At 45.8% G+C, this 26146-nt stretch overlaps 1 protein-coding gene across 1 annotated transcript in view; it reads left to right on the top strand.

Moving 5' to 3' along the window:
• The window catches only part of LOC8025706 (protein 5NUC), a 165118-nt gene that overhangs the window by 104946 nt on the left and 34026 nt on the right, over positions 1-26146 (top strand). The window contains exon 5 of the mRNA XM_040208991.3: positions 5383-5577. Within this exon, the coding sequence (XP_040064925.1) occupies positions 5383-5577 (195 nt within the window). The remainder of the gene's footprint in view (positions 1-5382; positions 5578-26146) is intronic.

Below are 26146 nucleotides of genomic sequence, written 5' to 3'. Positions count from 1 at the left end.
ATCAAAAGAATAAAGGGAAGAACGAAACGTTTAATGGTAGCGAACTTGTGCCCAAAAAATTGACCGCATCTCCACGTGGTGAATGATGTTGATTGGGGCGAAGCTCTGGTGGTGCTTGTCTGCGTAGGCGCTGAGTCGCAGCATGCCGAGCCTTTCGTTCGTTTTCATCCATGTCAGAAAGAGAATGTGTGGTATGGAACGTGGTTATATACGCATTTCAGCATTTGACCGCAGCGCCCTCTCGTCTATAAACGTTGAGCCAATGCATGCAAAGTTTAACGCGATTATGTACGCATTTGACCGCAGCGTCCTCTCCTGTGTAGACGTTGAGCGGCTACATGCAACGTTTCATCCATGACATCCCCAGCTCTTGAGTTACTACCACATCTCAGAGCACCCTACTCGTCGCGCAGTCGTTGCCGAGTGGTTAAGGCTATGAACTAGAAATCCATTGGGGTCACCGCGCACAGGTTCGAATCCTGTTGACTGCGCAAAAATTTCTTTTCTTTCATCATTTTTTTAAATATTTTGCCTTACACGAGAACTAGAGCACGTGAGCACGTGAGCTCAAGAGCACGAAGACGAGCACCAGCAAGATCGATGTGAGCACGGACGCCGGACGGACAAGGCTAGACCCTAATGGCCTTGTCACACTGCGGAAACAGTCGAAGAACTTTGTCCTTCAACGCGAGGAAAACATGTTTTCGGGGACCCTGTCATATTGCGGAAACAGCAACAGTCCGGAAACATGTTGCTGCCGTTCGATAACCATGTTTCCTAACTTGTTCTCCGACACTCGGGGGACATCCTGTCACACCGGGAAAGCGTGTCGGAAGAACACAAGTTGCCTTCTCTCCTGCGCGCTACCTCTCTGTCGCTCTCGCCCCCGTTCGCCCGGCCAGATCGGATCGGCTATACTTGGTTTCAGCTTCGGTCCAGACGAAGCCAAAGCCACAAGCGCGAGCTCCGGCCTTTCAGCATCCCTGCCAAGCACGCGCGCTCGTGCAGTGCAAGCAGTGTTCTGGGCCACATGCTCGCGCCTGTAGCATCGGCTGCGTCTGGACCGAAGCTGAGACGAAGTATAGGCGGCTAGGCTCAGATCCGCTGGCTCCGCTCGCCTCTTGAATCGTTGCCATTTTGAATAGCCGTCTCATCGCCGTCGCTCTACCGTAGTCGATTCGTCAGCCGCGCAAACCATCTCGTTTTCTCTGGATTTGGCGGTTGGGTTCTGCTACAGGGCTAGACCCTTACAGAATGGCATACGCGCCGGCCACAGCAGCAGCTTCTGCTTTGGTGCTTCTTTGTGACATCGATTCAGATGATTTTGACGATCAGCTGCCGCCGCGCAAAAAGCCGCGTTCAAAATGGACCTTTGTCTTTAAGATCACGTCGGTGATATCGCTCATCTCGCACGTCCCACAAAGATCGACGTTCCTCGACCATCGTGATCATTTTCGACTCCTCAGTCGAAGTAAACGGCACAGTTGAAGGCTTCGACGGCATCTCGAGCGAAACACTGAACTGCTCGAATAAACTCGACCGCTCCGCGACAAACCACACAGTGCAAGAAGGGATGTGCTAATTGCAATAGTGATGGGGCTGCTTAGAAATGGGGAGTTGTCAATTATTGAAGTATTCTCGTGCGACTGCCTGTACTGCAAGATATAGATGTTGCCGTGTTGCTGGAAAAAAATTCGCTCAGCCACCGAAATGGTCAACACGTGTCGTCCAACACAAGTTGCCGAGGTTTCCGTTTCGAAAAGCTCACACCGAGACAACATTGTCGCTGTCGTCCATGTTCTGGTGCTGTTTCCTCAATGTGACAGGGTTGTCGGGCAACAGAGCCGACAGCCGACATGTTGCCCGACTGTTGAGAAACATGTTTTGTTGATGTTTCCGCCGTGACAGGGGCTAGCGGAGCTTCACCCCTAAAACAGAACAGAAAAATGATAGCGTCGCAGGCGTTGAAAGAGCAGGATCGAACGCTAAGGCGAGACTGACTGCAAAGCGCCACGCGGAGCCGCTTATGTACGCCGTTGGCTTCTGGAACAATCAGCCTAGAACGTTCGGCGACTAGAACATTCGGAACTCGATCAGTCGAGAATGTTCTCGAACTCACGAGAACGCAATGTTGAAAGAATAAATAAAAGAACATTCCACCGACTGGAATGGAACCTCGACTTTCCGCGCGACAGTCAAGCGCGGTAACCACTCGGCCACACACGCGGTCGCTCGCCGTCGCGCCTGGCAATATCCGGAGCACAGCACGCGCCAACCGATAGATGTGCTTGTGAGGAGCGCTCGCGGAATTACTCACAGATTGTTCTGGCCACGAGTTGACCAGTTTAAAGGCCGGTTCAGACACTTGCGTGCGAGTGCGTTTGACTGCATTGCGTCGAGAACCGAAAGCGAGTCACCGGCACATCTGTGCTTCGTATGAAGCGTGGAATGCAATTGAAGGAATCATCTTGGCACGCGATATAAGCAGCAGGGATGTCGTGGTTTCTCGCTGCCGCAACGCAGTCAAACGCAACTGTCTGAACCAGGCTGAAGGATGCTCTATTTTCTTCTTTCGTTCTTTCTTTTCTAGTCGACATCAAAGCGAACGTCTAACTCTTATACATTACGAACATTGTTTGGAGCCGTGTTTCGAGAATAGAGAAGAGCGTTTGACGGCCTTTATTAGGAAAATGCACATTCACACTGGAAAACTCCACATACATAGTGCAGTCATATATAAAATATAATGTAAGCACGTAAAATACAGACATGACTTCCAAAGCAAACGTCGGAGGGTGAATGTGGCGTGCGTCCTAGTGAAGGTGGAAGCTGCCACAGCGTTAAAAGGTACAAAACCAAAATTCTGGGGTTCATCACTTTTCTTAAAACATGAAGAGGGTTAAAATACGACTTCATTAATACAAATATTTCGTAGGATAACGCAAGAAAACGAGTTTTAAACTGAATAAAACGATAAAGAAAAACCACTTCGTGGTTTTTGATCTGTGAAGCTTCGAAGGAATGTCGTGACGACATGCGCCGCAGCGGGAAGTACGCAGTCATAGAAATTATTTAGGCCTGAAAGTAATACCAAGGTGCTTTGGTGAAGAAAGCAACAGCTACGTTGGCCACTATTAGTTTCAGTATCGGGTGGTCTTTCCGGCAGCGCTTGTTCGGGGATCGTTTACGTGCGATGTAATGTCGACGCTATATACGAAATGTCCATTTAAACCGGCCCGAATGCCCACCTCTCGAGATGATGGGATAGCCGCCTTGGTCGACTGCAATAAACTCGATCACTACGAAGTCAACACAACATAGTTACTAAAAAGAGACGGCCCACACGGTCCTGCAAAGTGGCGCACATGTAAACATATCCCTGCGACGTTTTCCGTGGCTTCGGGATGCGGGAGGGAGCGGACATCGAGGAAGATACGTTTGAAGTAAAAGGGTGCCATCAAGATCTACGTAAATACCTGTTATCACTGGGAGCGAAACCGCGCTGGCACCGCGTTCTTGGCAACCGCTTCGGGAACGACCTTTTGCTACTGATTTTAACAATTGCTGGGCCACTAGACAATCGCAACTCGATGCTGACGTGACGCTCGACAGAGAAAGATTGAACCAGCATTGAGTATTTCCCAACAACTCCCAACAACTGCTCCTACTCAAAATGTGTTGGCGTACCGTCATGTCAAAATAAACTGGACATACTGAAAAAAAAGTTTACGTACCCATGTTCCGAAGGCAATCCTTATGGCGTTTATTCGAGCCCTATAACAAAAAAAAAAAAAAGGAGATAGAATCGAAAATCGTGTGCCTTTTCGACGGAAGCGTTCGCCACCGCTGCATTCGAAAACAAGCTATAGGCACGACGAGGGGAAGGGCTGGCCTTCTTACCCCGAACTAGAAATCTGGGTTCAAACTATTCATACGGGAATGGTTCACGAAGGTCACGTGGACATATGCCATTCAGCAAGCTGACCGGTCGTGTGCGGATGGTCTTGTCCCTGCTCGTCGGAGCAGCGTTACGTTGGAGTCGTCGGAGTGCCTCGCTAGGCCTAGCGTTCCTAGCTAGTCCTTGCCGGTCGCTTGGTTGGTGGGATCCTTGTTGTTGTAGCTTTTACGGGTATCCGTGGTTCGAGCGTTTGTCCCCGCCGCGGCGTTCAGTTATAAGTAGCGACTTTTCTTTCTTCTTTTCTCTCGCTGCTTGATGTTGGGACGCGCACTGAAAGCACATAGAAATGCACGTTGGTCGTCGCGACAACGTAAGCGAGCGATGTTGCCGGCTCTGTGGATTTGATCATAAAGAGTACATAAACCTCTGCAGCTGTCGTAGGCGTGGTCGTAGGATTTCATCGCAGCTTACAAAAAAACTTGCGGTTATATCGCTTCGTGAGTACGATTTTTTTTTTTTTAGGTTTTCTCGTAGGACTGGTTTGCGAATAGGCTCTGTTACCTGTTGCGGACGGCGAAGACGAGGCAGACGGGTCATACTCTAATACGACTACGGTACCCTTGGCCCTTTATGGCATGATGACGTCAGGGCTGCGCAGGATTTGCCAGATCTCCCGACAAGCATTGCGCCCTTCGATGGCCGATTTTGAAGCGGTCGCCGAAATCTCGTCATTTAGAACAAAAAATATAGCCATGCTGTTAAAGTACAAGCATGCAATTACGAATTACAGGTTTAGCTGATCCTATTCGACTTATTTCTTTACGTTTCCTCTACATTTTACTTTTCGAATCAGTTTTCACTTAAAGCATGGAGTCGGGATGAAAAGTGCAAATAGAAACTCAAGGAAAATAAGAAGTAATATTAAGAACCAATTAGAATTCCGCAATATAGTACCGATGTATTTTTTTTTTCATAAAATACTCCTCGATTATAATTTGTTTCCCGAGAACATTGCATCGATCAACTGTCCAAATGAATTGGCGAGTGTTATTGTTAGTATTTGGGATCAAGACTGTTGAGAGGAAGTGTTGACTGTTATGATTTAATTTTGACACTATTAGAGTAAAATATATTTTTATTATTGTGTCATTTTATTGTCTTTTTAACTGTAGATTCTTTCTAGGACTAATGAGCTGTATTATTGTAGTAATTGTTTTGCTTTCTATTGCATATTGATTACAAACTTCCATCCCACACTTGTCAACCTCGCTGAGATGTGAACAGTGTTCATAAATAGAGAGATATCGCAAAGACACTTGAAAGGTATATCTGCAACTCTGGTCTCTTCGAAAGTTAAGGTAACCCGGAGCTCCGCTTCTTTTTCGGTAGCACTATCGGTTAGCCAAATCTCGTGGCCATATTGCGGGCTGTGGCCCCGACAAGGCTGCACGTTGAAGTGACCCCTCGCTCTTTTCCCGGCGTAGGCAAGATCTCGGGCAACGCCCCCCAGGGACCGTACCCGGTGGTGGTGGAGCGGGCCGACGGCACGCGCTGCCTCGTGGTCCAGGACTTCTGGCTGGGCAAGTACATGGGCTACATCAACGTCACCTGGAACGACCAGGGACAGCCGCTGCGCTGGGAAGGGCAGCCCCAGCTTCTCGACAACAGCATCAGGCAGGGTGAGAATTGCCGAAACACACGCGTCATGGTCCACTTTCTGGAGTATCCCGTGGAATAAAAACATTTCGAGAAAGTATGAAAATTGGAATCGATTTGCGTTCTATGATAACCAGGCAATTGCACTCCTGGGGAATATAAGGATCTTTTGTCAAGAAAAACAGAAATTGATAATTTTGTGAATCTGGCCTATATACTCGATGTCACAAAAATTGTAGAGCAGTGGAATTAAAAGTATACTTGTCCAAAAGTATGATAACTGCTTATTGATATTCTACGACTGTCATTTAAAAATATTCCCGGGACGCATTGCGATGTTTGTTGTTCAGTTGAAACTCTTATTTTAGTGCATGCGTTCAGGCATTGATATCCAGGGTTAGATATATTATTCGAGACTCCAGCAGCGTGCATTGAATTCCCTTCTATAAGTTTCACGATTCTGCCACGAGGCGTCTCGAGTTTTCGTTGCATACTTCCAGGGAGCCTAGATTGAACTGAGGTCCCATTTCAAACCACGAGGAACGTTTGCAATAGAATGGTGGACGCCTTGCGCGGAAATTGGTTGGAAGTACGCATGCGCTGCGTTGTCTTGTGGCGAGGAGGAAAGCAGGTGGAAAGGGGGAGACGTTAGCAGACGGTGGTTGCTTTCGCCTCCTCCTCGCAGCTCGTTTTGCAAACGCGGCCCATAATCATAACCCACGTGGCGCTCATCGAGCAGTTGGAACTCTATGTAATGCAGGTTCTCTACATACTTCTTTCTATAGGTGGTATTTATTTATTTATTTTACCCTCTAGGCAGACGGCATTACAGAGGGGAGTATAGTAAACATGATCAACAATTGGAACAAAATATACGATACTTAAATAACAGGGAACATGAAATTGGCTATAGATGTACAAAAAAGTGCGTGGTCATTAATTGATGTGAGCGATGCGGATGTGAGCAATCTTCCTGCTTCTGTCCTTCACGTCTTTTCCGTTGGGTGGCGTCGGACCTCCTGTGGAGTTGCAAATAACTAAGGATTTCTTTGAATTTTTTTATTTGTTTTACACCAAAGTTAAGCCTTCTTTGCACTTCGTGTCTTCGTATACTAAAATAATTATGAATAAATATATTGATAATAATTGATATATTGATAATAATCTGCCTCTTCTCAATGAGGCAGATTTCTGTCTGTCCGAACATGGCGACATTATGCTACCCACTGTAAATGACAAATGTAGCCAGTGCAGCACAGCCGCTAGCCCGGAGTCTTGGACGTGCACCACGCAGTAGTGATACTCGACCGCACGCCGGTGCTATGCCCATCCAGGTCGAAGCGGGCAGGGGTGGGGATTGAACCCTCACCGACTTCCGTTGATTTCGCTATATTTAAGGAATGACATACGCGTAGAAATTGCGGGAGAGACGGAGAGGAGATCTGCGCGCGGGGACATCGGAACACCAAGCTCTTGTTGGACACCGGCATTCGGCTTTCGAATGCTTTCACAAATTGATGAGAATAAAAAGCAGCTAGCTTTGGGTCCACTCACTATGTCTTCCCAAGAAAGAGCTCGTGTTTGGACGTGCCGCGCGCTCTTCATTTCCTCCTCGTACCCAATTTCTACCCGCATAGTTTCTGTTGTTGAGTAGCCAACGAGCCAGTGGCGGTTTTTTTAACCCGTGGTCTATGATTAACAGGGTAAAGCTGTTCACTGACGACAGGTTACCTGATACAAAAAAAAAAAACAAAAAACATCGGCTTTTATTGCGCTCACAATAGAATTGAGCTTACATTCGGTGTTTTGTTTTTATAAGTATTGAGGCACATGTTTCGGCTGGAATTGGGGATCATGTTTCTGACTGGAGCGTAAAGAACGTAAAGGTTAGAGAAATAATTCCGTGGCAAACAGGTTAATAAATGATCGTGCGGGCGTTTTACTATTTCCCAATCAAGTGATCAGTTCCATTTAAAAACCGGGAAGACAAAACTAGCAAAACTATACATTTGCGCAACTGATTCGTATATTCTAAAGAATTCTTGAAATAATGGATCTGCCCATTTTAGTTTTTTGTTTCTGGTTTGCTCCTGAGCTTGCCTTTACCAAATTGAAGGAAAACATCCCGTCAGGGTTACTGACAACGTCAATGTTACACAAAATGTGCTGCTAGAGCAAAACTGTGCTGGGCGTGGTTAATGTTATATCCAAAATGTCACGAAACATTTGATGGCGTAAAGGCTTTCATTATATGGTGTATGTCGTTGCAATTAATTAAACTAAATAATTAAAATCTTCTCGAGTATACATGTCCTTCTACCAATGTGGCATCTTAATTAAAATATTTGATACGCAGCGTGCATTCACCGAATCTTATTTTGGTTCGGGTTTTATTTGGGGAAAGCAACCAATTTCTCCCGCAAAAAAAAAGAAAAAAAAAAAAACTTTGGAGATTTTAATTTAATTTTAATTTTGGAAGATGCACTGTACCGAGTTATTGCGTCTAAAATGTACAATTTGGTCACTGCTAAAACCTTAGATCTCCTCAGCTGCGTCTAAAAACTTCGGTCTCACTTTGATATTCCTGCCCACGTTGCTTTGGTGTCGAGCGTTTGAACTCTTGTTGCTGCATTGCTGTGTGGCGCCGTCTGCTCTGATCGACCGCGTAGGATTGTAAGTACGTAATTTTCATTAAAAAAAAAAATTAAACGGGTTTGCTTTCAAATATCTTGAAAGTTTGCGCCGCCCTCGCCAATTTGGAAGAACCACGCGCGTTTCCAAGCCCTTTTATTGACAGAATATGGCGCGTGATCCAGTTCATTCCGCTGCAGCCTCGCCACGTCCCCTTAGATGCTGCTTTACCCCGTCAGACACAGACGCAATTTTGTTATACACGAACTCATCTCTGTTACGTCACGGCGCGGTGGTGGCGCGTCGAGCGCACTTCCGGTCTGGAGCTGTGGGCAGAAGTCCCCATGCCAGACGTGTATTCCTGCGTTGCTTTGAAAGGAACCAGTCAAAAACCTGCCTTCTCGTCAAAACGCCGCGACTGGGGCCGTTCCAAAAGTGTCGAGAAAGGCTTGACGGTCAGTTTTCACGTGCTCGGTTCGTCCGAGAATATGGATAAGTGCCGTGAAAAGGGAAGAGCAGACGGCATCAGACAACGATTGCTTGGGCGGGAAGCACTTTGGGTTCAATTCACGGATAGTTGTGGTCATCAGATTTATTTGTTTTGTTCCAACATGAACGCAAGAAAACCGCCAAGTTGTGCGGACCACCTGCACTACGTTCAGTGCGTTTTCAAGTTCAAACGGCCACCTGATCGTTCGAACTGTCGTCTGCTCTTTCAAACGTTTCTGCTTGTCGTCTACTCTCATAGAGGACGCCGGCCCGTAGACCAAATCTTGGCCCGGGACTTGCGATAAGAAGTAAGTGCACGTCCCAAAGGACTTAAATTTGAAGTTTGGTAAGCAGGCTCGATGTAAACAGTGGATACAAGGAGATGTTGATCATTGTTACCAGCGACCATCACCGACTTGCTAGGCCTGATTCGCAAGGTCAGATTCTGCTTAAGATTTTCAGTATCGACGTCGACGATCTCAGCAACAGTTCAAGGTTTTTGCAGCCCGAGCGACGTTGCGACTGAAAATTGCGAGCGAAATCTCATCATACGAATCAGGCTTTAGCGTAAATTCTGCGGCGTCCACGCGGAATGAATCGCCGTGTCTCACATTATTCGCGCGAAGTTTTGCGGTGTAACGAGCCTTGTTAATTTCACTGAGGCCGTTCAAGTAGTCAGACATTGCCAGGAAGACGTAGAATCAACAATTCGAACGCGAAAAGAGGCAGGGGGACTCACACAGACGCCGACAACATCGCATTTGAATGGTTTGTTTATGGGCGACGGCGAGCTTCTTGCCCACACCCCCATCGCGCATGCGCGGCGCGGTGGCGTCCGCTAAAAGCGCTCTGGTTTGTTTGTAAACATGAGTTGGTGTATAGGAGCGTTTCTCTTGGCCAGGGGGCGTAAGCGCGTCCACGAAACGCGACCATGGAACGCTGGCAATCTCCCAAGGCCAGGCCAGGACGCGGCCGCGCTGTGGCGTCCGATGAGGCACGAGTCACGCTCGAATACAAGCCTGTGCCAGCGTCTCTCCTCTCACTCTGACCACGCGTTTGAAAAAAGAAAAGAATGTTCAACGAAACAAAAGTGCAGCTTGACGCTGCAGTGACCTTGAGCGCGGAGGAGTCGAAACAAATATTTGTTTCGACTCCTCCGTGCAGCAGGGCGTAGAGTTTCCATTTTCCCGGGGGGGGGGGGGGGGGGGGGGGGGGGGGCAGACCCGGAATGTGGCTAAAAAAAAAAAGGGGGGGGGAGGAGGAGAAGGTCCTTGTTTTATTTGTTCCGTGGGTTCTCCCCATAAGGGTCACCTGCAGCAGTCGGAGCCTTTACCGAGCATTTTGGTAAACCCGAGACTGGAGAAAAAGGGACAAGGACATAAACAAACGGACACGGACATTGTGACAGCTAACTAACTACCTGGTGTCCCCAAATAAGACGCTCCGCAAAAGAATGACCCGGAAACTTCAGCGGTTTGACGCATCCAGTAGAAATTTCTCTGAATACGTGTTTTACTGGCCACATTTATGCAAACATATTGCAAGACTAAACTACCAGTACAAAAAAGCGAATATTTTTTTTTTCTGCAGGGGTAGTTCGGGTCTAAAATTTTGTTGCATAAATGTGACCAGTAAAACACGTATTTCAGGAATATTCCTACTTGTTGCACCAAGGATCTAAATTTTGCGGGCCATTTTGTGTGTAAAGTGTATTTTGAGATGCCCATATAGTACCAAACTCCCCGAGTGGATACGCAGGCGCACCAAAAGTGTTAATTTTGAAAATGGTGAACAGGAGAAAATGAATCTGCTGTAACCAAAATATTTTAATATTTTTATTTTCGTGTGGTACATTTATAATGAACAGACACACGAGGCACACGTTGAGCAATTCTCAATGCAACGGTTACAAAACGCTTACAATTAAAAAAAAAAGTATAGAGCAAACATACAAGCATTAACGACGTATCTGCTCGCGCATTTCATCGTACACTGCTGTTTTTGTTTTGCACATTTCCTTAACGTGCTCACTCACAAAAGCAGGAAGTAAGAAAAAGAAACAGAATGAACAGATTGTAGCAACGAGAACACGTGCATAAAAGAGACAGATAATTTCAGCCTTTCGCGGAAGCACGCAAGTTAAAATAAGAATTCTTCCAAATAATATGTCAAATAATGCTACGGAAAAGACCCGAGAAAAATATGTATGCTTCACATTTAAATTTGATCAGCGTCCAAATAGTTGGATCGCGAGCACAGCATTTGACACTTCACAGTGGTGTTTTACACTCTCAGAACACACAAATAAAAAAACTATTACAGTTCTTCGATTATATACAAATATAATCTATACAAATAGATAAAAATAGATACACACGACTGAGAAAATAACAAGCTTCAGGAACGGAAGATATTTCAGAGCGTCTTCCCGAGAAGAGTGGTCTTAGATTTCAACATGAAACGTGTTTTCTCTAACTACCGTTCGATGAATGAACTCGTTAGCCACAAGATCTAGATCCACTTGCCTAGCGAGCTCTTTGTGGCAGTGGAGCAAGGCGGTATGGTTGAGTCTGGCCTGTCCCATTGTTGAGCGCAGGTAAGTTTTAACTCTCCGGAGACACGAGAAAGATCTTTCTGACGAACAGGAAGTCACAGGAATCGTCACTGCGATTTGTAGAAGCTTGACAACTTCTGGAAGGAGCACCCTCAAGGATTCACCTGCTTTTCCCGAAAGAAGGTCCACCACATCTTGAAATGTGACAAGACTCGTTGCACGTTGCTTTGCTATGTCCAGTAACATATCGCGGTGAAGCTGAAGACGCACAGCGTTGAGATCTCCTTTATAGAATTCGCAAAGGTACGTGCTGTCAGTTTCACCTGTTACGAACTGCTCTACTTGCGTCATGGGTTCTGAGTTTAGGTTTCCATTTGCGGTGTTCGTGTCGGCTCACGGTTTAAGTTTCAATTGAACTTCGCTTGGCCCCGCTCGTTATTCCGGGACTCCATCCACCATCCTTCAGTTGCTTCCGTCTCTTTGTCAAATAAGCCTCAACCCAGGGAGTTAATATAAAATAGTTTCCACAGGTAATAAGCTCCGGTGACCTTGCCTCAAAGGAAGTGATCAAGCACTTGCTATTCTACTGACTGTTTGCGGCGTATATGTATGAATGACTTCCCTGGGAATGTTCGTGAAGCCTATTCAGAATAAAACGGAAAAGGGGAGCGGATTGTGCCGCCTAGCGCCGCACTGTCCATACAAACGTTTTAAAAATGACAAAAGGAACACGTATCGGGCATGATGATTATTCTTTCCCCAAAGTTGGCCTTCGTAGAGACTCCGAAGGCCCAATCGCTCTCTTCCCCACAGGCTTTTGTTTCAAAGCAGTGTCCCTTTGTTTTTGTTGTGTTTTGCGATGCTGTTATTTGGCTTCTGGTGTGTATTTTATTGTCATGTTTTGTTTATTTGGTTAACACATGCAGCAGGGGAGAGTGGGGTAATGGTGGCACAAGAAGCTTTAATTATACGACTGACTTCAATTTTAAGAGGGCCAAAAATAATTCTCAGACGGTAGCAAAGACCATTTGATTACCACTATACCTTGTGCGAAGCTGGGGTTACAAATTTTTCCGCCAAAAGTTGTTTTCTGGATGAGTATTCGAGTCGCTGTTCGGTAACAAGACTGGTAGTAAAGCCCTTCACTGACCAATCAAAAATGTGTACAATATTTTCTTGGCCGAAAGGGCATTCATTTGTAGACACGCAAGAAATTAAAATTTTTTTCTTGGCGAGCAGGTCTGCAGAATCAGTCACTGACTCACTGTGTCGGGGATGCTTCCTATTCTCAGAAGCATTTTTGTTGTCTAAAAACCGACAGAGATGTCGCGACGCTTTCAAGACTTTTTTTAGCCTGTCATAGCTGAAGCGGGCACTTCAGCTGTTCATTGAGACAACATATTCCGCGCATCTAACTCCGTCTGAGGGGAATTTTCCACTGAATGTCTGACCTGTCACTGTCCCGAGATCCACCATTTAAAAGCCTGAAAGGAAATAAGAAGCGGGAATAAACAGGCCCCTGTGAAATAGCTGCCAGTCAGGACGGCCAACAGTCCACTGTCGATGGGCGCAGACCCAAGCCAAGCTCTTTAAAAAAAATCCCGGGCCGGGGCCGGGGGGGGGCTCTGCCCCCCCGTGAAGCCGTCCGGGGGGGGGGGGGGGCACGAGCCCCACTGCCCCCCCGTAGTTGGCGCTTATGCCTCCGTGCTTGTTTTGATATAGGCTTCGTAAGCAATCTTGGGCAGCTTAATCGCACAGAACAGAAACGCGACATAAATACATATTCGATTTGGCACGCCACAATTCGAAATGTGACAGCTACAGTTCTACGAACGTTCGGGAGATTTATTAGGAAATGCGGAAGCGTAGCGATGAAGTCTGGGCCGGTTTGTTAGAATCAACGTCTCAGCTAAACAAAAGGTTAGGGCGCAAACAAGCTGGTGGTGGTTAAACATGTGACTGAAAACGCCGAGACTGGGACGAGAAGGGACGGACAAACACAAAGTTTCAAGACTTTGCTTTAAGACTTTGTGTTTGTTCGTCCCTTCTCGTCCCAGTCTCGAGGTTTTTAGTGAAATGTCTCAGCTAAGACTTCGCGAAAAAAAAGCACCGCCAAAGGTAGCCCATCAGTGGAGTGGCACATGAAGTCGAGTTTCGAGCGCTTGCGCCCCGAGGCTCGGCATGCTTTCTTTCATGCACAGTCTAAGCTGAAAACTGCTTCACGCGGGACCGTTTTCTTGCGTCTCGTTTTGAGTCACCGAAATATTTGTTTCTGCAATGTCGCGTGCCGGGCTATTCGCTTAATTCAATAACTGTCTTAATGAATTCAAGAACCACTTCGTTCACCTAGCTAGGGACGCTTTTAGCAGTAATGCCTTTAATTATATGAAAAGTGGAATAGAGAAATCTTTATTTCTGATCCTTGATACTGAGATGAAATCTGAGCTTTTTTGTCGTGACTGAATAACAGTGGAAGCTGCGATGGAGACGTATACATATTAAGCCCGTGAAATGTGTTTTAAATTTGCTATCGCCATGTTTAACTTATTAATTTATCATCTGCTTATCAAAACGAACCTTCCCTAAGCGAATTCAGCTCGAAAAGGTGACACACTTTTATGAAAAAGGAACCAAAACGACCATTGGGAAACTGCAAAACTGTATAGATATTAACTCTTTTTTTTTTCGAAGGGACTGGAAATTTTAATTTTTACCAGAATGTCTAATTTCTGCGATGGGCATGGTACACTTAATGTATCACAATTTGGTTTACGGAGAAACATCGGTAAACAGATCCCGCTCGATCGGAACAGTAATAATTCATTTTAAACTCGTTAAAAAACAAAACATTAACTCTAGGCATTTTGGTAGATTTCACGAAAGCCTTCGATTACTCAAATCATGATCAATAAGTAAAGAAATTTTATAGGTATTGGTTTTGTGGAAAAGATTGCAAGCCCTTGATGTTGTATTTACGCAATCGAAAACTATTTGTGCAACAAGAGGTCATTGTTCCGATATAAAATCAATTTTACAGGTGTGCAACAAGAAATCATTATCGGTCTGTTTTTGTTTGATATACATTTGAACGATATCATAAACATAGATAAAATTGCAAAACTCGTTATTTATGCAGATGACATTGCATTATTGTTTTCAAGTAAATATCCTTCCGAAATAATTACAAATGCGAATAAAACCCTTCTAGATATGGAAAATAAGCTACATGTAATGCGTTAAAAATAAACCCGTACAAAAAAAAAAAAAAGCCGCCCTAAGAACAAAAGTATCTGTATCGATAAAGATATCAGGTTGTGCAACTCAAAAATGGAAATTCCGTAAAATCCCGAGAGGTGCCCCAATCCCCAAAGGTAAACCACCCCTCTTTTTGGCTTTATTTGCTATTTTCTTTTAAACACCGGCAAATAGGCCACTCCTAATAATCGTAGTGTTCGAATCAGTGATGACCCTGGCGTAAATGTGTCTGGTTAGCTATGGTAGGATATAAGCTAACATTGCTGACTGTCAATGCAGTCATCGTTGCTTCATTGCGCCTCGCCGCAGTAACATGTTTAACAGACACATAATCTAAGATAGGATTTGGTGAACTTTTTTATGGCACACCGAAAGTTAGCCCACTCATTATTTTCATCCGATTTGCTCTCGAGTTTAGGTGAGCAGTCTCTAGGAATATTACGGTAGTCATCGTCTTTAAAACGCTTGGCATGCTATTCACAAAACGGGCGACTTGGGATGACCATACAAACTACGTCGCGTCAAAATGATCGAGTATCGTAGGCTTAACCCATATACATCTTCACATTGTACCTACTACAGTGAAACTTGGTCTACACAGCACACTATTTTATTCTCACCTGAATTACTAGCCTTAAGTGTGGGGAAATACCACTCTCAAAAAACGTACAAAACGTTTACACATAAAAAAACATGCTCTGAAAGATAGAAAACGTTTCATAACACCACCCTTCTGCTCCACTTTTTCAGAATAATGAATAATGTACAGGGTCCGATCGAGAAAAGTAAACCCTACTTTTCGGATCGAGTAAAAAAAAACTACACATCGCAGAGCGCTCAAACTCTTCCAGAATGTAACCCTAGCGATCCGAGCAAGATGCCAAAGTTTCAAAACATGAGCTTACCTGGATCAAAAGAGAATAGAAAAAAAAACTAAAAAACGAGATATTCCTACGGGAAGGTTTCGACCACGGAGAGACGCAGACGGAGACCGTCTGCTTTGCGGTGCATCGCATAGGTGGCGCCACCACCTGTGCGGGTTGGCGGGTTATCACGGGCGTCTGCCGGGCTTGGCGGCAAATTCGGAATTGTTCTCTATCATTTCTGAAGTTTCACTTACGCACTGCTTTTCACTGCGACGGAAATAAAGATTACACGCTCTATTCTCAGGCATAAATATCGTGCTAAATATTTTAGCAGATGTCGTCTGTTTTGCTCTTCGCAAACCCGAACACCGGTTCTCCCGTTGATTACTTTTAATCTGTACCGTGTTTCGCTGCACTTTCCTGCCTGATGAGCCAATTAACCCAAAAGCAACGCGCGGACGTTGTGGTTCGGTATTTAAAGCGCAGAAGCTTTAAGAATGCTCACCGCCGATACTTTCGAGTGCACCGTTCCAGGCCGCCGTCAAAGAGAGCCATCTGGAAGTGGGTCCAGCGTTTTGGCGCAGTGGGCAGCGTCGCGAACAAGAAGCACGTCTTCGCCAGCACGCCAGAGAAAGAGCAGCTCGCGTACGCGATCACGGGTGCTTTTGAAGCGGACCCTCACCTGTCCACAAAGAGAGCGGCGAGTTCGTTTGGAGTTTTAGATTACACTGTGCGCCGGATTCTTCGCCGACACAACCTGCATGCCTACAAGGTTCACGTTCTGAGCTGAAGCCATAAGAATATAAAAGACGGCTCGATTTTTGCCACGAAGAGATCCTAAAGGTCCAGGCCAACCCCTCCCATCTGGACTTCCTTCTGTTCTCGAACGAGGCCGTCTTTCACCTCGACGGAAAAGTCAACGCTCAGAACTGCCGGTACTGGAGCAACGGCAACCCGCACTGGACAATGGAGAAGTCTCAGTACTCTCCCAAGGTAACTGTCTGGTGCGGGATCTGGAGGGAGGGTGTTGTTGGGCCTTTCGTTTTCGATGAGTCTGTGACGGGCAGACGTTATCTGCGCATGTTGAGGGAGGAGTTTCTTCCCAAGCTCGAGGCCCTCCACATGCATCAAGTTTGCGTATTCATGCAAGATGGAGCGCCCCCACACTGGTGGACCTCCGTCAGTAAATGGTTAAGTGACACCTTTCCTGGACGCTGGATGGGAAGAGGTCTCGCCTAGCGTGCCATGCCCACCGCGACCCCCTGACCTAACAATCTGTGATCTTTTTTTGTATGGGGGTTCATCAAGTCACAGGTCTACACCGGCCAAATCTCCACCCTCGACATCCTCAAGCAACGCATTGAGGCTGCGTTTCTGCTCATTACGGACGAAATGAGAGCTGCGGTGTTTGCCGAATACAAGGCGAGACTTGGACGTTGCACCTGGCAGCTGGGAGGTCACGTTGAGGCAGAACCGTAGGACTACGGTCTTGCCTTCCAGTGCTTGCCCCTGACACACTCTACATACTTTTATCTGGAAGCAAGAATATCTTCCGGCATGTGCGCGGTATTTTCCCGTTTTTATTTCGTTTACCTCTGACAAATGGCCCTTTTTAGGGCTGCCAATTACGGTTGTCGGCTGCTGAGCTACTGCTGCTCGGCGCTCTCTCGTGTCTCTTTCATCTGGTGTCTCCGGACCATGCAAATGGTGAACCTGGTTCTTTGACGGGGCAGCCTTATTGTCCAGCATTTAATCTGAATACTAGCAAACCAAAAGTACTGAATTCCTTTAATCATATTATTAATAATAAATTCGAACGTGTCCGAGACTCGACCTAATGACTAAACCGGGTGACAAAGTCGCTGACTTGGCATCTTCTGCCTCTCCCTTTTTTTAATTTTCATTGCCAACAAAAAACAGAAAAAAAAGAACCAAGTACGCAAACATAAAAAAAACGGTACAGAAGTTAAAAAAGGAAAATATATTGGCCCAGCTGAAGTTCATCTGCAACCAAAAGGAGGCTCCTCTGACGGCGGAGCCCAAATATTGTAACTTAAAAAAAAAATAATTAGGTTATAAACGGTCTATTGGTAGTGAGCAGACTTGGTCACTAGGGGAAGCTACCACGTCCATACCGAACTTCACATAATCTGCAGCACCAAGTGTCGAAGGTGCTACCGAACGGGAAGAATAGGTCCACCGTGGCGTTCGGGTTTGCGAAGAGCAAAGCAGACGACATCTGCTAAAATAATTAGCATGAAGAAATGTTATGCCTGAGCAAAGGCACGGAAGTATCACAAATTACAGCGTGTAATCTTTATTTCCATTGCAGTAAAAAACAGCTAGTGCGTAAGTCAAACTTCAGAAATGATAGAGAACAATTCCGAATTTGCCGCCAAGCCCGCCAGATGCCCGTGATAACCCGCCAATCCGCGTAGGTGGTGGCGCCACCTATGAAAACAACCTATGCAACGCAAAGCAGGCGGCCTCCGTCTGCGTCTCTCCGTGGTCGGAGCCTCCCCGTAGAGATTTCTCGTTTTTTTTTCTTTTATCGTTCGATCCAGGTAAGCTCATGTTCTGAAACTTTGGCATCTTGCTTGGACCGCTAGGGTTACATTCTGGCGGAGTTTGAGCGTTCTGCGATGGGTAGTGTTTTTATGCGGGTCGAAAAGTAGGGTTTACTTTTCTCGATCGGACCCTGTACATTCACAACATCTATACCTATCGTTGAAGCTTGGGCTATAAGCGCGAAATATGAAATCATGCGTATTTTCTTGTTCGATTAGCGTGTTTTTATAGAAAAACGGTCACTTATTCTACGCATAGCACCAATATTTGGAACATTAATTCGTGCAAAACAAGCTAAGGAGAACAAACGATGTATCCTGAACTTCCAGAACTTTCAAATGTTTGAAAATTGGAATATACAACTTGAGTCAACATCCATAAGACATTTGAAGTTATACTTTTTTGATGCGAATATGACCAATAAAATTGCAAAGATTGATTTGTTCTAAGCATTTATGCTCACTGTTTGTGTTCTTTCATTCTGCTGTAGATCTTTGCTTCTGTTCAAACCTGTTGTATAAGGATGTGTTTTTGTTTTCGCTTTTGTACCGAGTACCTTTGCGTAATGTGTGCAACTTACTGTATGCCTTAATTCGTGATCTTTAATTGTATAACTTTCTAGGAAAAAGAGAGCTCGTCAAGCTGATTTTTCACCATTTTTTTTCAGCCCCCCTATTTTTTTTTTAATGAGAAATAAACGTATTATTAACTGAAAGCCACGCTTAATACGAAGTACATATGTCCCGGTGACTTGTGCGTAAGCAGACGTTATCTTACGTAACGCAACATAACGTAAGAAAATGGGGCAGTGTGAACCAGCCTTAAAGCCTAAATGGATACGGGACCGATATTTCGGGGTGAAAATTGTTGGCCGTACTGGCGTTAATGGGACACTGACAGCCATTGCTGTGTGCGCGACTGCTGAGCGCGTGCTGACGGCAATCTTCCACAGTTATTTCCCTACGTGCATTCTGCACCATCAATATTGCCGGTCTTAGTAGCCTATTAATGAGAGCTCGTTTTGAGCATGCGCTCTAAACAGCACCCTCAGATATGGCGTCCAGGGAATACCCCCTATAGACCGATCTTACGATCACGCATGGGTGATAAATGTAGTTGGCGGGATGCAGGCGCCAGTGACACCTGGTTTCGTTTCGTGCCCAGCTCGTGCAGACCCGCAGGGCGGTTGTCGCGCGTGCAGAAGGACTACACTTCCCACAATGCATGCCGGCAGCGGCGACTTAATGAAACATGCTGGGGATATCAGTCGATTGGTTGTAACTTGAAGGACTCCAGATTTTCGGATTTTATTTTATTTGAAATTCGAGAGGGTTTTTTCGGAGTTTATTTATCGTTAAGCATTCCTGGTTTATCGGAGTTCTTGCACGTTTTAATCTGCTCGTAGATATGCACACCAAACGTCTTCTAGACTCCACCACCAACCTAACTGTGAGAGAAATTATCAACCAACAACCTCTCATCAAAACCGCGATTCATTATTTTACATCCTCTTGATATAAAACGCTCCTTAATAGATACACGCAACTGACATGACTCAACAAATTCGACATGCATGTTAAGCGCAACGTAGAACACCATATCGCCAATAGAGGACCACCAGTGTATATTCGTCCTAGACGCGTGTCTACAGGACGGCTTGAGATAGCTAGAAAGGAATTCGCCCATATGTTAGAACTGGGAACTTTTCGACCCTCTAGCAGTCCATGAGTCTCTCCAGTACACATGGTGCCTAAGGAAGAACCCGGCGGTTGGCGAGCGTGTGGAGATTACAGCGCGCTTAACAACGCGACTGTGCTTGACAGGTACCCACTGCCACGCATTGAGGATGTCACCGCCTCACAGCAAAGATCCACGATCTTTTTGAAGGTGGATTTAGTGAAGGCATATCACCAGATTCCAGTGGCAACAGAAGACATCTCAAGAACAGTTATAGTGACACCCTTTGACCTTTTCGAATACCTACACATGTCGTTCGCTTGAGAAGCGCCTGACAAACGTTTTAGCGTTTCATTGACCCTGTCGTCCGCGGCCTTCCTTTCTGCTTCGCGTACCTTGACAACATTTTAGTTTTAGCGGAAATGAACAAGAGTATGAACAACACCTTCGCACGCTTTTTGATCGCCTGGTCAACAACGGCATTGTCATCAACAAAAGGAAGTGTGCCTTTGACGTCCGCGATATAGACTTTCTCGGCCATCATACGGACAGTCAAAAAATTTCACCCTTTCCCGCTATGGTAGAAGCTATCGCCGACTTTTCACCGCCGTCGTGCATTCGAAAACCTCCGAAATTTCTCGGACTAGTTAGCGTTAACAGGCAGTTTATTCCAAAATGCGCACATACCCTTCGTCTACTCACTGATTTATTTCGGGGCCATAAAAATACTCTACTCCTTTCGCTTGGAGAGACCACGCGCCTAATGTTTTCAAACAAATCATAAAACACCTTTCTTCGGCCACAATCCTTCTTCATCCTTGCCATGATGCTCCAGTATACATCATGGTTAATGCATTAAACGAGGCCACAGGAGCTGTGTTGCAACAACATGTAAATAACAGCTGGCAACACTTGGCATTTTTCCTCAATAAAGCTTCTACCATGCCAGAAGAAATCCGGTACCTTTGGGAAAGGGTTGTTAGTGATCTGCATCACCATAAAACGTTTTCGTCATTTCATCGAAGGTCGTGTGTTCCACGTACCTGCTGACCAGAAACCACTTACATTTGCTTTAAAATTTCTGAACGACAGTCATACGCCTCGCAAGATTCGTCACATGGCTTTCATACCAGAATTCACCACCAACATTGGGCACGTAAAAGCGTCAGACAACAGCGTGGCAGACGCGCTTTCCCGCGCTGTCATAGCTTTGCAATTTTTACTGCCACCAGCTGTTGACTAGTTAGCGCTAGCACTTGAACAGGGAGAGGATGAAGAGCTCAGAAACCTTCGTGCATATTCGTCTCATCTTATTTTTGAGGAAATACATCCAACAACTGGCGACGAGGCAGTTACTTTCCGAGATGTCGACCGGCTCTCCTCGTGCTTTCTTTCCACCAAGTTTCCGAACGGAAATTTTTGAGTCTGTATATGGCTTGTCACATCCATGGATTCGCGTAACACAACGACTTTTGACTGAGATTTATCTGGACAAACATGAATCGTGACGTAAGAGCATGGACACGTGCTTGCCTACTTTGCCAACGCTTCAAAGTTACTCGGCACAACTTTTTGCCCTTTTCTTCCTTTGCCATCTCCTACCTCCGACTTCATCACATCTACATAAGTGCAGTTGGATCATTGCCACCATCAAATAGCTATGCCTACTGGCTCACATGCCGATGCAGGACATCCGTGCTGAGACACTCGCCAAAGCTTTCATCAACGGCTGGGTAGCCAGATTTGGCGCGCGTTTATACCTCACTACAGTTCGTGGTCAACAGTTTGAATCTCCACTTTCCGTGAACTTACGGCCATTTTCGCAACTTAGAGAATCGGCGCAACAGCATATCACCCCATATTCAAAGGAGTTGTGGAAAGGTTTCACCGTTCCCTCAAAGCATCACTGCGAAGACAAGAGACAGAAGCTGGCTGGACTTACGCACTTACACTTGTTCCTCTCGTTCTACGCACAGCTTTGAAGACCGACATCGGTTTGAGCCCAGTTGAAATGCTATACAAAACGACCCTACGCTTACCAGGCGAATTTTTCACAGATGGGCCAGAACATCCAGCACCGGATCCAACAAGCTACGCACAGAAATTCAAACAAGTTACGCGCCACATCCATCCCACTCGTCCGCGCCGACAGCAGCGCTCACCCATGTATGTCTCAAGTGACCTCTTCACATGCACACAGGTGTTCCTTCGTCTTGATGCTGCACAAAAACCACTCCAACAGCCCTACGACGGTTCATACCGAGTCATAGCTCGGTATTGTGATAACAAGGCTTTTACTGTAGACGTCAAAAGCCAACACCAAACCGTGTCTATTGACCGCTTGAAACAAGCCTGTCAAGAATACATTAGCTCCGAACATATTTATGATTTCGAAAAAAAAACATCTGTCTCCGCCCAGCAAGAAGTGCTGCGATCTTCAAACGGAACGCCGACACAACAACGAAGTAGCCAAGTGCGTTTTCTGCTTCCACACACCCGAACATAATGAACACGTCCTCTTGCGGAACCTTTGTCGAGGAAGGGGAGCTATTGCGGCGTGCTTCCAAAGATAAAAAAGCAGGAGCGCGAACACGAGGCCTTGGAGCTAGGGCTACGCATTTCTCCCGCGACACCGTGTAAAACCAGTACATGTTTTTTTAACTTGCCGTTCAGTCTGCCAGTTATTCTGTTTCCACGCCTTTTTCTCCCAGGCGCTAGCAGATCAGGTCACGTAGTGTGTGCATGAAAGACGGCGGCTACACAGGACTTGCTGGTTATAGAGAGCGACGGCGCGACTGTAGTATATCTGATCAAACGGCGGTCAGGGGCCCGCCGCTGAGCTGAAAGAAGGAATGACACCTGTCCTGGTCATGTTCTCTGCGTTCCGAGCACCCTGAGCGCGGGTGCCCGGCCCTGTTTATTTCACACGCAGCATCGCCTTCTTTTAAAGCGCAGCTCTTAGGGGCCCATTTCAGGCTTGAGCGGCGTCGCCGTCGCCGTCGGCGTAACCGCGCGGTGCATTATGGGTAAATTTCCCCGCTAAATCTAGCGGAAAAATTTGCCCGCTATATCTAGCAGAAAAGTTTTCCCGCTGAATCTTCGGAATTAAAAGCAGCGCGAAAAGACGAGGACCAGACAAAGAAGTGACACGCACAGACGCAGCGCTGACTTGCAACTGAGTTTATTGAACGCAAAATAGCACTATATATTTGCGGTGTCACGAACAAAAGAGAAGAAAAACTTCAGCCCATGTGATGCATCTCCAATATAAATAAAACAATAATAATAAATAATGTATATATATATATATATATATATATATATATATATATATATATATATATATATATATATATATAAATAAATTAAAAAATGCGCCATGACACAGCTGTACCGGGTAAGTGCTAAAAAACGAGCAAGTCAGGGAACCAGAAAATTCATCTCTTTGGGCCACAGAAGGACTGCTTACAAATGCTGCACCCAACCTCGCTATCTCGACAGCCTCTAGAATTTCCCGAGTAAGCCCTATGACGCTTAACAACCTCACACCGTTGGAAGTCGGGTAGGCAACAACAGTCGCGGCAATGAATGCCCAGATGACCAGACACGGTTGTGGAGACACTCTAAGAGTGCTCTCTTAACCTGTCATTGAGACAGCGGCCCGTCTGGCCAACGTAGCGGTTGCCACACGTCAGAGGGAGAGAATAAACCACCCCCTCAGAACACGAGACGAAGCGATCTCGATGCCTCGTACTCAGGGATGGGCAAAATACATGCAATTATGTATCGAAATACAAATACAAAATACTTCGTCAAAAATGTATTTAATTACAAATCTAATTACATTTCCAAAAACTCATTTAAGTACAAGATACAAATACAAACAACCAAATGTATTTCGTCTCCTCAAAATACTTCTCCAAATACATTCCTCAAAATTTGCGTCAGCGACTTCAGGGCACCTGCAACGGGTTTTTGGGTATCTCATTTTAATTTTGCATCGCACACTCGGGAGCAGGGTATTGAACCGAACCCGAACCGTGAACCGAAAACCGAAAAAAAACCGTTATTTTCGCGAGAACCGGAGTTGAATCGGAACGAAATCATGTTTTTCAGTCCGGAGCGGAACCGCTACATTTTTCATGCGGTTTCCGGTTCATACGCGAAGTCAGGTCACGTGAAAGTGCGTGGCGAAAAACACAGTAACCTAAATAATGAATAAAAAATGCAACAACAAAAATTATTTTCGCGCAAACCGGAGTTGAACCGGATCGAAATATTTTTTTTTTTCGCTCCTGGGCAAAACTGATAAATTATTTTTGCGGTGTTTCGTTCATGTGAGAACTCAAAAAGGAGAAGAAAAAAGGTGGCAGAAAGCTCTGTAACTTTGCATTATCAGGTTTCTACTTAACGGTCGTCTTGATATTTTTATAAAGTTTGTCTCGAGAACTCAAACGTAATGTGCACAGTAACTATAAATTCTCCAGGATTTCTGGTCTTACGTTTTTCTTTATCAAATGCCCACTTTCGTCCCAACCTTTTCTTGGGGACCGGAAGTGGTTCATCCAAGAGCATTTATCACTAAAAGATACCGAATTTGTACGTCAGAAATAGTGACCAGTTAATGAGCCGGTTTGGTGGCAAAACGGTGAGTTGGGCTAGTTGGTTTTTTCATCTCCAACTAAACGTCAAAAAAAAAAAAAAAAAGGACGAAGAGAGGTTTAGACAAGACGCCTAGTGTTGCCTATACCTCTCTTTGTCCTTTTTTTTACGTTTAGTTCAAGATCTTTGTGGAGTTTTTGTCTTCAAATTTGTAGAGTTGTACGCAATTTACTTTCAACGCCTTGATTTCATTGTAGAACTGGTCGGATAATAAGGCGATAGAACGGCCGATGGATACGTTAGAACCTGTACTAGCTGACATACTGTGGCACATCTAATCTGCTTTTAAAAACCCTCAGCGGATTTTATAATCTGACTGAAATTAAAGTCTAGCACCAGGAAAGGAAGGGGCGATTCCTTAACATTTACAACTACAAAAAGAGCAAAACAGCTTCGATCTCTTGTAGCAGAAACAGCAAGGACCAAAACGTTTTCTCCTCAGAAACACAAACTTCAAGACGCACAGCTCTTCTGAGCATTGCTTCATTTCCACCCTCAAAATGCGGTCTCGTGTTTATTTTATTTTTTATTTTTTAACCAACGGCGGGCGGCCGACGCTCCTCGCGATTTGCCGCTACTCTGTCCAGACTCTAAGGTGCGTTCAGAGGCACGACGACTCTCGTTGCTTATGCTCAGCCTTAACGTATGGTGGACCGCGGCCAATCCTACGAGCCATCCTCAAACTTCAGCGCTATGATCGTACAAAGAGACTTCACGTTCCGCGCGCCCCTGCTCAACTGGCAATATAGACTCTTAGCACTGTATATGCTAGGCGAGCTACTAGCGTTCGCTGCAGTCCAGCTTAGCGTGACACTTTGTGCCACGCAACAAAGTGTTGCGTGGCACAAAGTGCGAGGCCTTCAGCTCGGTGGTTCAGCTGGTTCGGGTTGAAGCTAGGGTTGAAGAATCTAGTGCTTGATTGTCCAACGCGGTAAATGTCCATGAAGCATATGTTCACCAGGCTACTTGAACTAAAAGGCTTTGCTGGAGGCTTCCTCCTAAGATAAGAAAGTTCCAGATTGACTGAAGGCGTATGGGACGTTCGCAGTATCGCTTCGCCCGTCAGAAGCGGCGACGAAGACATTGCAGAAGGAACAGCTCAGTGTAGGAGATTTCAACGGAGCATGGCTGAGATGTTCCATGGACACTTCCAAGATATTGTCGCCGTTAGCAAAGGTCTTGGTGCAGTCAATGAACAAGAGGGAGCGACAACTTTTTGACACGGATGTCTTCTGTGCAGCAGTGTACATGGATCCCCGCTACCGCCTTCTTCTCATCCCTGAGCAAAATGTACCGGGCCACGTTGCATTTGACAAAGACTTGGAGGCGAATCACAGCTCTGCTTTGGGAGCAGGATTCTACCCTTTCTTCTGAATTGCGGCGGCTCCAGATGATTCGGAAGACGCCCTGGAAGTGCTCCCCAAGAAAAGAGAGCTTGAGGCTGGCGTGAACATTCGAGGTACCAGTAACCCACTTGATATAGCATGCCTCCTGGAAATGCTAGACAAGGGGCCGCGGCTTTCAAAGGACGCTAACGTGTTACAGATTTGGGCGGGGGGAAGAGAACGCTATCCGGAACTGCGCATTGACTCAAGTAGCTCTGGGGTTGTCTGCGACCCAGGTGAGCGTGGAGCGAGCCCTTTATGCACCCAAGTCAATTTTATTGTCTCAGAGGTGCCGTCTTTCCCCGGATATGCTTGACGACGTCTTGCTTCTGCGGTCAGCGGCCTGACATTGAACTGTGCTTTCACCCACGTTTCCAGGTGCCCCAGCACTAGGTCGTTCGTTCCATACAATAATGTGAGCCTTTGCTTTTTATATGTAACACTTTTATAAAATATGCATAGTTTATCTTTTGCTGTCGTCAATTGTTTTTGTAGCACATGAGCA

The sequence above is a fragment of the Ixodes scapularis genome, unplaced genomic scaffold (assembly GCF_016920785.2).
Source record: "Ixodes scapularis isolate PalLabHiFi unplaced genomic scaffold, ASM1692078v2 PGA_scaffold2__306_contigs__length_199485367, whole genome shotgun sequence".
Taxonomy (NCBI): domain Eukaryota; kingdom Metazoa; phylum Arthropoda; class Arachnida; order Ixodida; family Ixodidae; genus Ixodes; species Ixodes scapularis.
This window is presented reverse-complemented; position numbering and strand designations above follow the sequence as displayed.